This window comes from Lycium barbarum, chromosome 11 (assembly GCF_019175385.1).
Source record: "Lycium barbarum isolate Lr01 chromosome 11, ASM1917538v2, whole genome shotgun sequence".
Taxonomy (NCBI): Eukaryota; Viridiplantae; Streptophyta; class Magnoliopsida; order Solanales; family Solanaceae; genus Lycium; species Lycium barbarum.
In genome coordinates this window covers 121,489,150-121,506,676 of record NC_083347.1, presented here as the reverse complement: position 1 = coordinate 121,506,676, position 17,527 = coordinate 121,489,150, and the positions used below count along the sequence as shown (strand labels likewise).

Genomic DNA, 17,527 nt, shown 5'->3' with positions numbered 1-17,527 from the left:
ATGGCTCTTACAGGAACAATTCCCCATAATTTTGGTAACCTCTCATTTCTTGTTTCTCTTGACTTGGGAAGCAACAATTTCTATGGCAATTTGCCTCAAGAAATGGCACGCTTACGTCGGCTTAAGTTTCTTGATTTAAGTTTCAACAGCTTCAGCGGGGAGGTTCCTTCCTTGTTTGGGTTTTTACACCAACTTCAAGTTCTAAATCTTGGAAATAATAGTTTCACTGGTACCATCCCTTCTTTATTTTCTAATATTTCCACACTTGAGACTTTAAATCTAAAATTCAATTCCATAGATGGTCAAATCCCAAAAGTGATTGGAAGTCTTATAAACCTTAGAGAATTAAACTTGAGGGGTAACAAGCTCATAGGCGCTATTCCTCTGTCTCTCTTGAATGCCTCAAGGTTGGAAACTTTAGAAATATCTTACAATTTACTTCAAGGAAACATTCCAGAAGGAATTGGCAATCTGCACAACATGAACGTGTTGTCCATACAAGATAATCAACTTACGGGTTCTATACCATTCACAATTTTCAATATTTCTATAATCGAATTCATTGCATTTTCAAACCATAGCTTATCAGGAAATCTTCCCAATGGGTTATGCAATGGTATCCCAATACTCAATGGGCTTTATTTGTCTTTTAACAAGCTTCATGGCCATGTGCCTACAAGCTTTCCAAATTGTTCAGAACTTCAAATATTATCTTTATCATATAATGAGTTTGATGGACCAATACATAGTGAAATTGAAAGATTAACTAATCTGCAGGGGTTGGCTCTCGGATCTAACCATTTCACTGGTATGTTTTATCTTATGAATGCTAGTAGCATTGTATCTAATTAATTCCACAAAAAATTATTACACATGAATTGCAGGGATAATTCCACAAAAAATCGGAAATCTTGTTAATTTGGTGATGTTAGGCATGGAGGGAACCCAAATTACTGGCTCAGTCCCGATCTCTATATACAATATCTCCTCACTGCAAAATCTTATACTGTGGGGGAACAATCTCAAGGGATCCTTACCACGGGAGATTGGCAACCTAACCAAGATGCAGGAACTCGAACTTAGTCAAAATACGTTTACCAGCCCACCAACCCGCTAACCTACCTGACCCGACCCGTGCATTCAACAAAAATGAACCACTAGGGTTCCTCTCAATTCAGCGCCGCACCTCACCTTCTCTTTTCTCGCTCTCTCTCTTCTTCAACAAAAGTGGAAAATCCGCAGAGCTCCTTCGTGATTACAGGCCATGCGCAGCCATTTTGGGGAAAGGAATTAATGACTTGTCCTTTCCCCGTCAGGTTTCAGCTTAGGGTAAGTCGTCGTCTTCTTCCTTTGTCTGTTTTGATCTGAACGATTTTAATGGATTTTGTCCCTTTCCGAGTTCAAATCCATCTCCTTTATCAGTCCCTTTTCGTTTTCGGGTACGAAGTTTTTATGAATTTTTGTCCGTTTCTTTCTTTTCGGGATTGGGCATTTGAAATCCGAACGTTTGATTTGGGGTGGAGCATTTTGACCTAAAGATCCCACCTAAAATTGAAAACCCCAGAAAACCCTAGATGCTTCCTATAAATGGTTGCTTATGAACTCATTTGAAGGACAAGTTTTAGTCGCCTGGAATCCCGAAAAGAAAAAAAAAAGAGTTCTTTTCCAGCCGTGTCAAATTTCCCTAGAAAATATTAAGTCTTCATCAGTTTTAATACTGCTTTGATATTTATTCGAAATAGAAAATCATTCTTGTTCTCTTTTGGTTCCTGCTACTGTTTCGAGTCATGGGTGAATTCGAGCTTGGATTTGTTAGCGTTCGAGTGTATATTGGAGACCCAAAGCTCCACTTCGCTGCACTCGAAAATTTTCAGTAAATCTCTTTTCGTTATCTGTTTATTAGTAGTTTAAGTACTTTCCTGTTTGTTTTATATGTTGATGTGTTTCATTTGTTCGATAGTTAGCTGTTAGGTTGGTCTGATATTTGTTAATGTTAATAGATGATTGTGCCAGTTTCTGCTTAGATTAGGCTTGTATAGATTCATATATGTTTAGCATATAAATTAGTTGATTAGTTTAGCCTTAATGTGTGTTGATATATGTCTATTTGAATATTAGATTTAAAGGTATAATTTGTTGGTATGAATGTGGCAATGTTTGAACACTTCCTAGTTGATGTCTGAATCATTGTTTAGCTGCTTATCCCCTTAGTATAATGACACTTGGTTATAGAAATTTAACAATAATGGCTTGAGTACTCTCAAATGATATTACTTAGCTTTGTTTAAACACCAGTGCATATGTAATAATTTAACTACGTCTAATCTTAAGAGATGTGTTAGCCTATTAGTTAAAGCATGAGGTCCTAAGATTGAATTGAGAGTCCACAAATGAAGATTTGTGTAGTTTCTTTAATGATCAACTGAATAAAATGAACTGGGGATTGATAACAAGAACATTATAGACTTTGTATATGAGTTAAATCTCTAGTAGTCAAGCAACGGAAATTTGAAATTAGAAGGGGATAGGTTCAAAGGTTGAATAGCTAATAGCCTAGGATCACTAAGCGATACCATTCAGTTATAAGACCTGTATATAGCTTTGACAATATAGGTTTATTAATATATGCAGCTGGGGGAATTAACTGATTTTAAGGGTCAAAGTAATCTGGTAAGCCAAATGCTATAAGTGTCCAGTTTCTTAGCCCCTATAGATTGGTTTTGATCACCCAAGAATATATTGAGTTTGGTTCGATTATTGTTGCATTTCAAAACCTGATTCCTCAGACAGAAGCTTAATATTTGATGAACTAAAGAAGGTTTCATTGTATGAACTTCTATGTTTGTCCTTGTCTATTACCGATGATGCCTCATCTGTATGGTATAGTAGTTCTGGACAGTGTGTACATTGAACATAAGTTTGTAGAATGAGATTTCTTTCAAAGTTGCTCTCTCTCTCTCTGTTCAACCATCTAAGTGTATGAATGAAATGACTTAATTAAATACGCAGTTGGTGGGGATTGAGAATTTCAGTTCTGTGAGCATGTTATGTTGCCTGCATCTGTTAATTTTTTATGCTCTTACATTATAAATATACCATTGTCGAATATGTATATAAGTATATATACAAGTAAGTCGTGGTTAGCACATTGATAGGGAAGTTCGTTGGTCATTATGGATTAAGCTTGAACCCTCCCCGGTGTTAGCCATGCCTGGGATTCATGAAATCCCTTGGAACTTGTGCAACATCAGGAAAGCAGGGGCAAAAGCTTTCCGATATTAACCTTCTATACATCCTTATGAGTGTGTATACATGAGGTATACTTAAATATACACAGTATATACATAGTCCACTGGTCTGTTTTGAATTTACATTATACATGTTTAGCCTTATTTATTAGTTACGTACTAATCTTTTTCTTTCGTTTTTATGCATGACTATTGCATACGAGTCCGAGAGACTCGTCTTCTTCCGCATTCGGTGTTGGGCTAAAGCCCAACATGACCTCTCTCTCGTGTCCAGCCCATCCGCAGCAATATATATATATAAAAAAGATTACTGGGCCGAAGCCCAATAGCAGTAACAGATTCGCAGCAGTTGGCCTAAAATGGGCCGATCCATTTAATTTCCGTCCCCCTTCTACCCTATTTTACTTTGTGTATTTGATTTGCATTGTATGATTAACACCTTATCTTATTTTTGTTTTCTTAACTTAGATGCACTCTAGTAAGATTAGTGGGTTATTTTTAGTATAATGGGTAGTTAATTTAAAGGAGAAACTAACAGTTAATTCCATAGGCTTCATTTTTTTTTTTTTATGTTAAAATTATTTATAGTATCTATAATATTTATTTTTACTAGAATCATTGATTTTCAATAATGAGAACTCATGCTTTGAATTAAAGAATTACTTTTGTTTCTTTATCATCTTAGAAACTTGAAATACCGTGGATATGCAAAAAAAATATGAATTTAAGTATCGCAAGTTTGATTAATCATGCATTTGTTAAAATTAAGCATAGTTAATAAAGATAATAAAAAGGAGAAAGAAAACTTATGTCTTTTTGCATCATATTTATAAAATAAATCTAGATTTTGTTTACATCGCTATATTCACATAACGTAATTTTATCCAAGGCTCCAACTTGCCGAATTTCCTTTTAAAAGCTATTACTTATATATAATTCCTTATTCGAAATTCACGCAAGGTGTAGTGGTAATATTTTTATAAAATGATATTAAAATGTATGATTTATAAGATTGATTTTTGGCCTTTTGAAAATAATTATTTTCTTATGCAAGTTTAGAAACGCATTTTATTTTGCAAAGTTTCACTATTTTAATTACGTATATGCATTTCATGAGACATCCTTCTTAAAATTACTTATAGAATATTATTTATTATATTTTTCGATATTAACCTAAGTTTGGACGGTAACCATAATTAATGGATTCTAAAGGATGCCTAACCCCTTCCCTTTAGGATAATCTAGAACCCTTACCTAGAATCACGCTAATTAAGCATACCATTAATGGAGGTTTAGTTAGCTTTATCTTAGTTAATAATTAGGTGCCCTAATTCACCATTAAAATAATTAGGTGGCGACTCCTTAAAATAAACAAAATAGGAATCACCAAAATATTGTACTCTACTTTAACCCGTTTAAATGGGGTATAACACCTTAAATGCATAATTATCATAAAAGTTAATAATGACTAAACCCCGAAGAAGATGGGGATCACCAAAAGCTGATACGTGGATGATCCTATAGAGTGCATCTGTCGTCCTGGAAGTCCGTACTTACGTCGTGAAATGCAGGCCCCCGGGCAGTAGAAAAGGGACGTCATCACCTTGAACGTACTAGTATGTAAAGCAACTGAATGAAATAACATCGGACATGAAATAATAATGATAAGAACTGAAAGTGAAACTGAACCTGGTTATGAACATGAGTATTTGACATGAACATGAATGCATATATAACATGAGTAAAAGCATTTTAAGTTGGGAGAGCATTAATATAACCATATGTAACCACCACGTTAACACGGGGCGTTTGATCTCTGCCCGATCAGCTAAGCCATCTTGTACCTTGCCGGGGTACATGACATGAATGGATCCAAATCCCTCAATGGGGAAAATATGAAGGAATCATCCTACTGGGCGGAACGATCCTTATCCTACGTTGGCATTCGTAGTTTCGGGTATTAAACCTTCTCGGTAATCTATGCAACTCCTAAAAACATGAACATGATATAGTTGGTTAAGAAGCCCATGAATTTCATAAAACATGACTGGTATTAAACATGAGTATCTTGTATCATAGCATGGATCTAATAATATAATATAATTGCATGAAAACTTATAGACAGATAGGATATTCATGAAAATAAGCATTCATTTAATAACTTGCATGTAGGAACCCATGGAATGCAAAGTATGGGTTTTTATGGATTACAGACAGATTCTCAATAACCAAAAGGGACTATTAAGAATACAATAATGAAGTAATCACACAATTATAGTATATCATGGTGCATGTACTTAGGATTATCATGAACATGGCTAAAACTCTAGTTTTTGTGTAACTTGTATGATCATGAAAGAACATGGCGTGGGGAAAAACAAGGATGTTCCCACACGTGGATAGAAACCCTACATACCTGGTAATACTTCAAACTTGTATTAAAAATCTATTCTTAAAAGGAGAATCCCAAAGCCTTGGTCTTGAATTCTTTTTCTTGGGTTTTCTTGAAAACTCTAGGTTAAGAATGATGAATTCTTGATTAGAATCCATGGATACATGTTAGAATTTACTTAGGAAGCCTAGAATAGGCTTACCTTGGTGTTCTTGGTGATGGGAGAGGATAGAAGGTCGTTCTAGGGCTTGAAGGAATGAAAAATAATGATTTTGGACTACTCTGGGCGAATATATACTGTTCTGGGTCGTAAATCACAAGGTCAGTAAAATACGGTCCGTATTTTAAAATAATGATTTTGGAACGCTTTGGGCGAATATATACTATTTTGGGTCGTAAATCACAAGGTCAGTAAAATATGGTCCGTATTTTAATATACGGGCCGTATTTCGGGTCATATTTTGAAGACTGCTCTGCGACCCTTCAGTAAAATGGTCATAACTTTTTGTACAGATGTCCATTTGACCTCTATAATATACCGTTGGAAAGGTATTTTGAAGCTCTACAACTTTCATGAAGAAAGGTTTCCCAAATTCCCAAATAATAAAGGAGTTATGGTCGCTAGAAGTAAGACCTTCTACAAACTCACTTGAAAGCATGCCCTATAGAGTGGCTTCCAACTTTGATTTGCCCAAAGACTCTTCTTATGACTAGATTAGTTTTCCAAATGGAAACATTGTAGCACCTCCTGTCCAAATTACGGTCCGCATTTCAAAATACGGTCCGTATTTAGCAATGTGATCCTCCAAGCCTCATTTCAGAATGCACCGTGAAACTGATGGTGGTTTACGTACTGAAATACGGGCCGTATTTCAAAATATGGTCCGTGTTTGACGATAAAGGTTCTTGAGTAAATTTCCAGAATGCTCAGTTGAGTAAGATGCCGGTTTACGATTTGAAAGACGGTCCATAAACTAAAATACGATCCGTAAACTGGGGCGTAAATCCCCATCTGATAACTGAAGAAAATTTTTCAATTTTCACATTCTCTATCTAGTTTTCTAAGTATAAAATCATAGTCAAAGCTTAAGTTAAAGGTACGGGGTGTTGATAACGTCCAAATACACTCCTCAAAGAGAAAGTGTACACGGTCGTATGCAATATATTTACCCAACTACGAGTCGGGGTCGATCCCACAGGGAACAATGTGCTAGGCGATTAAGAAAGTAAGGAACTTTCACCAACTACGCTAAAGCCAAACGATAGGTAATATTTTGGTTTTTGTTTGAGAAAATTATAACTAATGCGGAAATGTAAACTAACCTAGAAAGCGAGTAAAATGATCAATGGCCACAAGCATGGATAATAGGAGATTACACTCAAGTAACGATCCAACGTATTTTACGATTTTACAACTAAGAGCGGATTTGTGTTGATAGATAATGATATCTAAAATCTCATTGAAAGTCTTCCAACCAAATCAATGAATTTCACTCTAAGCTTTTCCAAGCCTTAGAGTGTGATATTAGGTACAATCAATTTAACCTCAAGTAACTATCCTTTTCCGAGCTCAAGTTATTAGATGAGTTTAATGACCCACATTCTTGTTAATTAATCTTTCCCAACCTAGATTTCCTCTTCCAAGCTCAATCTAAGTAAATGGGTGAGTCCTAGGGTTAGCTACTCCCTTTGAAAACATTCAAGAATGAGATTAATTAAATCAACAAAGACCCACTTCAATAGCAATAAAAATCATTCAATACATAAGCAAAACAAGAGTTTCAATCCAAACTTTAATCAAGAATAGTTTCACAATCAAGATTCAAGTAATGGAATAAATACTACACACTTAGATATGCAATACAAAACAAGGAATTGAAGAAAGGATTAAGAAATATCTCATTGAAGTGCTTCCAATCTTCTCCTCCAATATTGTAGAAAAACCCTAGCCTCCAAAACTTGCAAAATCTCCAAAGATGATAATGTTTTGCCCTAGCCTATCTTTTGTAGCTCCCCCCAATTTTTCCAAGTCCAAAAAATGTCAAAATCTGCCCCCATATTTTTGTTTTTGCAATTCTGCCCGTTTTTGCAAAACTATCCACTTTTGACAGTTTTGCAAATCTGTCCCGTTTTTGCAAAACTGTCCAGTTTTAACAGTTTTGCAAAATGGTCCAGTTTGGCCTCTTTTTGACTTTCTTTTCACTTGGTTTCTTCCGATCACTCATTTCAGCTACTTGGCTTGTTTTGCTCTATTTTGGTCCGTTTTGCTCCGTTATGCTCTCCGGGCATCTTTTCCTACAAAACAACATAAAAACACAAAAAGTAACAACAAAAGTGCTTAAGGAGTCACAAAAGCTTAAGGAATTAGCGTCGAATATCACGTAATTTCACGACTCATCAACACCCCCAACTTAAAGTCTTTGCTTGTCCTCAAGCAAACTAAAACAAAAATCCCAATGAGGATCCATTTTAAGCACAAAAACATGACTTTGGTTGGTACCAATAATTAGGCTACAAGCATGTGAAGCTTCAACGAAATAACTCCCTCGTTTCAAAATACAATTTCAAGAATGCATTAGAGATTTAAAATAATCAAGCAACAACACTCAAGTCTCAATAAGTGACTCAAAACCACTAGTTTGCTAGATATGCTCAATTGACTCAACTTGGAATTTTTGAACATCACCACTCTATCGTAATCCATATGCCCTCACAAGAAAGAAAGTCCCAAAATCACAATATTCACAGCAACGACACAAGGGACAAATACACAAAAGTCGCTCACACTCAACAAAGAAGTTCTAGTGTTAACAAATATCACACCATAAGCTTGCCCTTATTTTCAATCATCACTAACTCAAGAACATTTAATTGGAGATCACATAGGGACTTTTTAAGCTTGTAATGTAGGCTTAGGGAAGGGTAGGATAAGTATTTGGGATACAAGTGACTACGCCCTCCTTGAACACTACACAAAACCTTTCGTCCACTTTCCTCTTCATTTCAAAACAACACTCCTTCCTTTGCATACTAGTTTCCCCAATTATTCCAACTTCCTTTATAAAGTTCCAAAATATAATGTGCTAGCACATGCCACCCCCAACTATAAATGTTGCAGTATCCTCGCTGCACATAATCAAAACAAAACATAAAAATAGAAAAGGAAAAAAAAAGTTTTTTTTTTTTTTTGGCTGGCACCACCTGCGACCACACATGCGAATCGCAGGTGATGTCACCTGCATTTTTTTTTTTTTTTTTTTTTTTACAAAGATACATTTTTTTTTGCACAAAAAGTTTGCAACCTTTTTGTATTTTTAAAAATTTTCTTCTTTTCTTTTGACTTTTTCACAACACCAACCTTCACCACTCTCAAGCAACACTAACACCCCCAACTTAGGCTTTTGGCCTCAAATTCACAATTTCAAGTTCAAGGAGGGAAACGTTCAAAAGAGAGACTTTTCATCAAACATGGTAAAGGCTTGTAATGTGGCAATCAAAGAAAAGGTCATAAGCTCAAATGGGGTTACTAGTGATATTATTTATGCAATGGTAGGCTAGAAAGGCTAAAGAGGCTTTTTCAAACATCACAAAGATAGCCCAAGGTCATCTCTCCAACCAATATGATCAAAATTAATATTGAAAGACTAACCGGGCAAGTTCTAGATGATAAAAGTAAACACAAGATTTATTCAACAAACACTCACACACATGGCATATGAACTAGTCAAGATGGATCAATTTCACTTCCCAAGCAAGAACAACTAGTGCAATATCTCATAATCCAAAGTAAACACAACCAGCAGGTAAAGAGTCACAAAATGAGCCAAAAAGTTGTCACAAAGATCATTCTTTCCTATGCACCTTGCTTTTTAACTTTCACAACAATTTGGAGAGGTATTCATATTTCAATTTCACATGCAAGAGACTAACTCTATTAGTACCAAACAAGCCAAGAGTTTTCACATTTTTCCTCAAAGGAGAACCTACACCTAAACTTACAATACTAATGAAAGAAGCTAAGAAAGAAAATAAAATAATAAGAGTGACTAATCCACAACATGTCAAAAGAACAAAATTTTCAAAAATTTTGAGCAAGTTTCAAAATATAATGCGCTACCACGTGCCACCCCCAACTATAAACATTGCAGTGTCCTTGCTGCACATAATCAAAACAAAACATAAAAATAGAAAAGGAAGAATTTTTTTTTTTTACTCGCTGTCATCACATGCGATGCAACATGCGATTCGCATGTATGACATGCGAGTCGCATGTGATGTCACCCGTAATTTTTTTTTTTTTTTTTTGGTTCTCTGTCACCACATGCGACGAGACATGCGAATCGCATGTTATGACACCAGAAAATATTTTTTTGCAGCTTTTACTGGTTTTGGGGCCTGTCCGGGTATCCGATATGCTCAAAATAACTCCAAAAATTATGAAACTTTGCAGATTAGTCAAAAACCATAAACTAAACTATTCTAAAAAATAAAATTTCAAAAACGATTTAAAACTTTTAAAACGATGGGTTACCTCCCACCAAGCGCTTGATTTAACGTCGCGGCACGACGGGTACCTTTACCACTTTTCCCTCCACTTGGAGGATATGAATTTGTGCCCCAACTTTGAATCAAGATCATGATGACGCTCATGGGGCGGTGGTAGAAAAACAAGTAGGCCAACTCTTGGGTGTCGCATTTTGCATTTCTTGGCCCTTAAGTGAGGCATGCCATTTTGTCTTCTTGGCATAGTAAACTTCAAAATGAAAACGTTTTCTTCTTCATCTCCAAAATTCTCCATAGGCTTGGTTAGTTCAACTTCCATATCATCAACCAAGCACAATGTTGAAAAATGGTTGGAATGTGGTCCAATGCGCTTCAATTTCAAATTTGCTTCATTTTTGACATCCTCGCCCAAAAATGAACTAGAGTCTTCAAAAACCATTTCATGAACTTTTTTATGCAACTCTAGTATCATTTCTTCAATATTGGCATCTTGCATTATTTTTGGATTGGTCGGTTGGCAATTCATCATTAGCTCTTGAAAATCAATGTTGACCACTTTTTCATTGGAAACTAACTGAAAACTACTATCCATGACTATTTGATGTTGAGTATTGCATACCTCAACTTTTGCATTCAATTCGGTATTCAAGTCACGGATAGCAATTTCAAGTTCCTTCAACTCTTGACTTTGCTCAACATGGATTTTTAAAAAAAATTCCATCATCCTTGAAATGCCTTCACGATGATCTCCATAGGCTCCAAGTTGTTGAGCTTGAGTCATAAGCCAATCTTGGCTCACAACTTCCACTTTGTCAAGACTTTCTTCAAGTTGAGGGTCATTCAAAGCTTGTAAAAATCCACCCTTGGAGAAATTCATGTTTTGGCCACTTTCTTGTCTACTTTCAACATCCTCAAGTTGTTGAGCATTATGAATCTGAGCCAATAATTTCATTTGATCCTCCAAGGTGTGAATAGCTTTGTCATTGCAATTAATTGCTTGCCTCAAGTCATCAAGTGGTTGCCTCAAGTCCTTAACCGCTAAGTCCTGTTTTTCAACCTTTTCAAGGATGGTCTCCAACATGAGCATTATCCTCTCATTTTGAGCATTCGAGGCTTCTTCCACTTCCATATCCCTACTATCATCAAAATCAAAACTAGAATAGTCATAGTGGGGGTTCGGGGGAGGGAAGGACAAATAAGCACAATTATCCCAATGACCATTTTGACCACCACACATATCACAAATACTCCACTCATAGGTTTGAGATTGTGCGCACAATCCGCCCCCGGGAGAATTCAAACAATTTTGCCATGAGTGTGGTCCTCCACAATAAAGACAAGGGTCATCAAAGTATGCATAACTACCATCCGACCAATTTTCATTATATGATGCCATTGTTTTTTTTTTTAGAACTGGATAGTTTCTGCAGAAGCAAAAACTGGACAGTTTCTGCAGAAACAAAAACTGGACAGTTTTTCAGAACTGGACAGTTTCTGCAGAAGCAAAAACTGGTCAGTTTTTTTTTTTTTTTTTTTTTTTTTTTTAGATAAAATAAAGCAATGAAAGTTTGAACCAAAGCAAGTTAGCTTAAATCCCAAACTAACTCAAATACGCCAAATTATTCCCCGGCAACGGCGCCATTTTTGATAACGTCCAAATACACTCCTCAAAGAGAAAGTGTACACGGTCGTATGCAATATATTTACCCAACTACGAGTCGGGGTCGATCCCACAGGGAACAATGTGCTAGGCGATTAAGTAAGTAAGGAACTTTCACCAACTACGCTAAAGCCAAACGATAGGTAATATTTTGGTTTTTGTTTGAGAAAATTATAACTAATGCGGAAATGTAAACTAACCTAGAAAGCGAGTAAAATGATCAATGGCCACAAGCATGGATAATAGGAGATTACACTCAAGTAACGATCCAACGTATTTTACGATTTTACAACTAAGAGCGGATTTGTGTTGATAGATAATGATATCTAAAATCTCATTGAAAATCTTCCAACCAAATCAATGAATTTCACTCTAAGCTTTTCCAAGCCTTAGAGTGTGATATTAGGTACAATCAATTTAACCTCAAGTAACTATCCTGTTCCGAGCTCAAGTTATTAGATGAGTTTAATGACCCAAATTCTTGTTAATTAATCTTTCCCAACCTAGATTTCCTCTTCCAAGCTCAATCTAAGTAAATGGGTGAGTCCTAGGGTTAGCTACTCCCTTTGAAAACATTCAAGAATGAGATTAATTAAATCAACAAAGACCCACTTCAATAGCAATAAAAATCATTCAATACATAAGCAAAACAAGAGTTTCAATCCAAACTTTAATCAAGAATAGTTTCACAATCAAGATTCAAGTAATGGAATAAATACTACACACTTAGATATGCAATACAAAACAAGGAATTGAAGAAAGGATTAAGAAATATCTCATTGAAGTGCTTCCAATCTTCTCCTCCAATATTGTAGAAAAACCCTAGCCTCCAAAACTTGCAAAATGACCAAAGATGATAATGTTTTGCTCTAGCCTATCTTTTGTAGCTCCCCCCAATTTTTCCAAGTCCAAAAAATGTCAAAATCTGCCCCCATATTTCTGTTTTTGCAATTCTGCCCGTTTTTGCAAAACTGTCCAGTTTTGACAGTTTTGCAAAATGGTCCAGTTTGGCCTCTTTTTGACTTTCTTTTCACTTGGTTTCTTCCGATCACTCATTTCAGCTACTTGACTTGTTTTGCTCTATTTTGCTCTATTTTGGTCCGTTTTGCTCCGTTATGCTCTCCGGGCATCTTTTCCTACAAAACAACATAAAAACACAAAAAGTAACAACAAAAGTGCTTAAGGAGTCACAAAAGCTTAAGGAATTAGCGTCGAATATCGCGTAATTTCACGACTCATCAGGTGTTACATGACCCCTGATTTGAGAAGAAATTAAAAGTATTCTCTGAACCAAACTGGCCAACCGAAGCAGAAATAATATGATCCTCCAACTAGTGCTAGAGCCAGGATATTCATCTAGGGGGTTCAAAACTATGAAGAAGTAAAAACATGAAGAAGCCAAGGCGGTTCAATATCTACTATATATACATAAGAGAATAATTTTAACGTTAACGTTGAATATACAGTGTAATTTCTGCACCGAGGGCTGAACCCCTTGGAGCGTACCTAGTTCCGCCCTGCTTCGAACTGTCACTTTACAATTTGACTTAGTTGCAGTTTTTTGTTTGACCGAAATGAGGTAGTACAAGGCGTAAAACTTTATTGTTGTGCCTCATAACTTTTTTAGAAGCTATAAAACTCACGAATCAATGAATAAACACCAACTCTGTAAAACTAAAAGAGACACCATGTTATTTCGCTGATGAAGCAACTTTATTGACAAAAACTAAACTTCATAAAATGTCATCTTGTCATCCTAGAATACATAAACAGTAGAATCAACCTTCATCAAATATAATAAGATGCTGCTCCATATTTTCAGTTTTTCACCAATCTGTTACTATATTAAATAGAGTCATCTTAATAATAGAAAGGCAACGGAAAGAAACAAAAAGAGAACAACCTTCAACAGATCCTTATATTCTATTGAAGCTAGAAAGTTTCATTGTATCTCAAGATTCTCTACTCAAAATTAACCAAAAGTACACAGGGGTAGAGGTTTTCAGATCACACATTCTCTGCAATCTCATTGTTCCATACCGATCACCATTCTCAAGAAGCTTCTCCTTGTCATAAAGAAGTTCCTAGTGGATTAAGCAATACGTTAGTCAAGCCATGTGGTTATCATCCACATTTCCATGCTTTGAGTTTTTTTACATTATTTATTTATCTCAAAGCATTTGCTCTGATGCATAGTGAATTTCTTTACTGCAACAAACCTTATGAGTTTCGGTTGCAAATTCAAAGTTTGGCCCTTCAACAATTGCATCAACAGGGCAGGCTTCTTGGCAGAATCCACAGTAAATGCATTTTGTCATGTCAATATCTTACCTGTTAAATTTAATCTACAAATGGATGTCCGAATAGCTAGTATGACATTGAAAGAACCACCATCATCTACCTAGCGCATCTTTTCAAACATTTCATAGGGGTCAAAATAAGCATATCGTATTGTTTTCCACGATTAAGTTGGGAACCAATTGTGATGTAGTTCCTACTCACTGTTACTTTCTTACATGCAGGATAATATTACAAATTCAGAATCTCTAGTGCTGCAATGAGGTGGTAACAGCAGTCCAATTTTCCCCTGTTAAGATCCTCAACCAATAAATTTGGAGACTTATGAATAATTAATACCAATAAATTGCTCAAATACCTCAAACACTGATAGTCTAAAGAACATGATACAGTGGTCCTTATGATTTATTGGTATTTTGTTACACTAACCACAAAATGGTGCAACACTCAACAACTACTTCCAATTTTTCTTGGCAGATAATGCCACCAGAACTGACAACAAAATGATTACAATTAACATAAATAAGACAAAATGCTAGACCAGAGCATATTTTTTGGTCCATAGTACATAATACATGACGATGTTTATCAAGTATTCAGCTTACTGCTCTGTATATAAACAACATAGGACAGAGTAACAACAGAGGAAGATTGTAGAAGATAACTCGGAATTCCAGTAACATTAGTCTTGCAACAAACAGATAGAGCATACTTGTTAGACTAAAAAAGCTTATCAACCTCAGCTTACCACATACCACGTAGGTCCATCTTTGATTTAAAGAAAACAGTGCGAACTAAATCAGGAACATCAATACAAGAAATGACACAACAACTTAAAACATCCTACCACACAGAAGACCACACAGAAGATACTGTGCAACTGAATTTCAGAGTTTACGACCTTTTCTTTCTACCTTTGGAAAAAGAGAAGTTAGAAGGAATGTCTTGGAAGGGACGATTAGACTTGGAGAGACCTGAACATAGAGGGTGATTAGTCATTAACAACTCCGCATCCATAGCAATGTAAGGATATTCTCGAGGATTTCTCGGATCAAAGCAAAATTTTCTTCGAATTTGAATCAAATTGATCACCATTTTCCAGAAAATTAACCCAACAAAATTCTACCCAAATGGTAATTTTCTTCACCAAAGAGCCTAACAAACCAATAAGAGTAAATGTAGGAAGAATGGAAAAGTCAATCTAAGGGAGGGAGGAAGAATAACAAAGTAAAGAAGAATAGGAGGAAATTTGAAAAAAAAAATGAGGAAACATATAAATAAGACTCCTAAACCCCATCTCTCCTCCCTCCCCACTTCATCTCTTTCTTCTTTTTATCTTTCTTCACCAAACTTTTCTACAATTGGTTACTATTTGATTTTTTACCGTGAAAGAGGACAGGGAAAGAGAAAAATAGGTCTTAACTGGCGTTATTTCTTCTTTTCAATGATCGCACAGAGTAAATAAACCAAAGTATACGCGGACAACAATATATCAAAGTTTCATTTTTGCGTTTTGTTTCACAGGTCAGAGGAAATCTAAATAAAAAACAACTGCTTCCAAGAAAATAATAGTGCACTATTTCAGCCAACCATTAAGGCGCAACACCCAAAGAACTAAAACTTTTGAAATTGCTAATGATGGACTCTTGATAAACTATAAAAAAAAAAATATAATGACAGAAATCAAGCAACATCAAAATATGTTGAGCACATGAGCAGTTAATTACCATTTTGATCTTTCTGTACTCAAATTACTCTGCCTAAGCCTACTTTCACTCTTAAGGCAAATATTGTGAAAGCCAAATGAAAAGTGTTTTTTTTTTAAAAAAAAAAAAAAAAGAGAAAGACAGAGGAAAAAGTTTCACCAGAGTTCTCATGATTGGACTCATACTCAATCAAAACCCGATGTGAAAAAAGGGAAAAAGAAAGATTAAATACAAAAATACATGAAATAAAACACCGCGAAAATAAGAAGAATTTGTACCTGCGGATATTTCTCAACCATGATAAATTTCTTCTCTGTTATTGTTGAAGAAGTCAGCTAATAGAAGTTCGAATGCTCAACTTTCCCCTACAGACGCTATTAACGGAACCTGAATAATACTTTGAAGTTACGACGCTCAATTATCGGGCAAACACATACAAAAATGGCAAAACAAAAAAAAAAGTTTGTGTCACTATCTACGCATAAAACATTAGATGAAAAAGTCCTTAAGTGAACACATTCAAGATTAATCAAGGCGCACAAAATTGATGACAACATAACCAAAAGTTCCAAACATTATTCCTACTAACCGACCTAAATCAAGGAAAACCAATAATATAAGATATGGAGATACATTTGCTAAGTTCAAATTGTAGAGACAATCTTTTTTCGTTATTTCTTCTGAATATAAGTCATAAATTCCACTATTAGGAAAAACAATGTGAAAGCCAAGTAGAAAGAAAGAAGAATGAACAGGAGGATAAAGTCACAGTGGAATCCCATGGTCGGAAAAATTGTTTCTTCTCTGCCTTGAATGAACTGGAATTGTAGTTTATGTTTCATACGGGTGTTGTGTTGAATGTGTTTCCTTTGTTGATTGCTGGTAGTTGGTTTATTCTCTGATTTCAGGGATACTGAATCGGTGATAATTTTGATGGAAACGGGTTGTGGGGAATTTTAGAAAACGCTGCGATTCAATATTAAGATGGAGTTGTAACTGAACATTAACTCTCTTTTTTTATTAGATATAATAATTGAGTTTATCGTGTTAAAAATACAGGGTAAAGCCCAAAAAACTGACAAAATTGATAAATAGGTTTACTGATAATTGAGGCATGCTACGTCAGCGGGCCTTTGTCACAAATCACACTAGAGAGATAACCCGCACTAAGCAACCCCCGTGCGACGAGCTCGACCCAGAAAGCAAATCCTCTGCTGTCGTAGGCAGGAGGTTTCCCTCAATTATGAAACCTCCATGCTCAACCAACTGAGCCACCCGCCAGTCATCACAACTTCATTTTCCCAATTCTCTTTCTATATGCATACTAGTGTCATTTGGCCCGGGCTTACTAGCATTAAGATGTTAATTTGTAGATATCTTTTAAATTTTTTCTACTTTTGCTTCTTTATTTTTGTAACATCAATCTCATACTTCGAAAGACTTTTAAAATATTAAAGTACAAAAATACACCTGAAAATAAAATCAAAGTATTTTTCTTAATTTATATATTAGATTTAAAAAAAATCAAACATTTGAAAGTTCTCATCATTTCCATTCTACTTAAATTTTTTGAGATTAAAATCTCTGATGATCTAAATTTAGTTTTCATATGTTAAATTAATTTCACTTGCTTCTTTGAATTGAATCCATATTGCCTAACTTATTTTTTTACCAACGATATTACAGCATTCAATTTATGTCAAAAATATTCGATGCACAA

General features: G+C 35.3%; 1 protein-coding gene across 1 annotated transcript; it reads left to right on the top strand.

The window, feature by feature from the left end:
• LOC132620240 (LRR receptor-like serine/threonine-protein kinase RGI5) lies at nucleotides 1–852 on the top strand. The gene has a single exon (XM_060334921.1). The coding sequence runs from the start codon at nucleotides 1–3 to the stop codon at nucleotides 850–852; it is 852 nt and encodes a 283-aa protein (XP_060190904.1).
• The last annotated feature ends 16,675 nt before the right edge of the window (nucleotides 853–17,527 follow it).

Coding starts and splice junctions, on each gene's coding strand:
- LOC132620240 (XM_060334921.1), top strand. CDS start 1: ATGGCTCTTACAGGAACAATTCCCCATAATTTTGGTAACCTCTCATTT.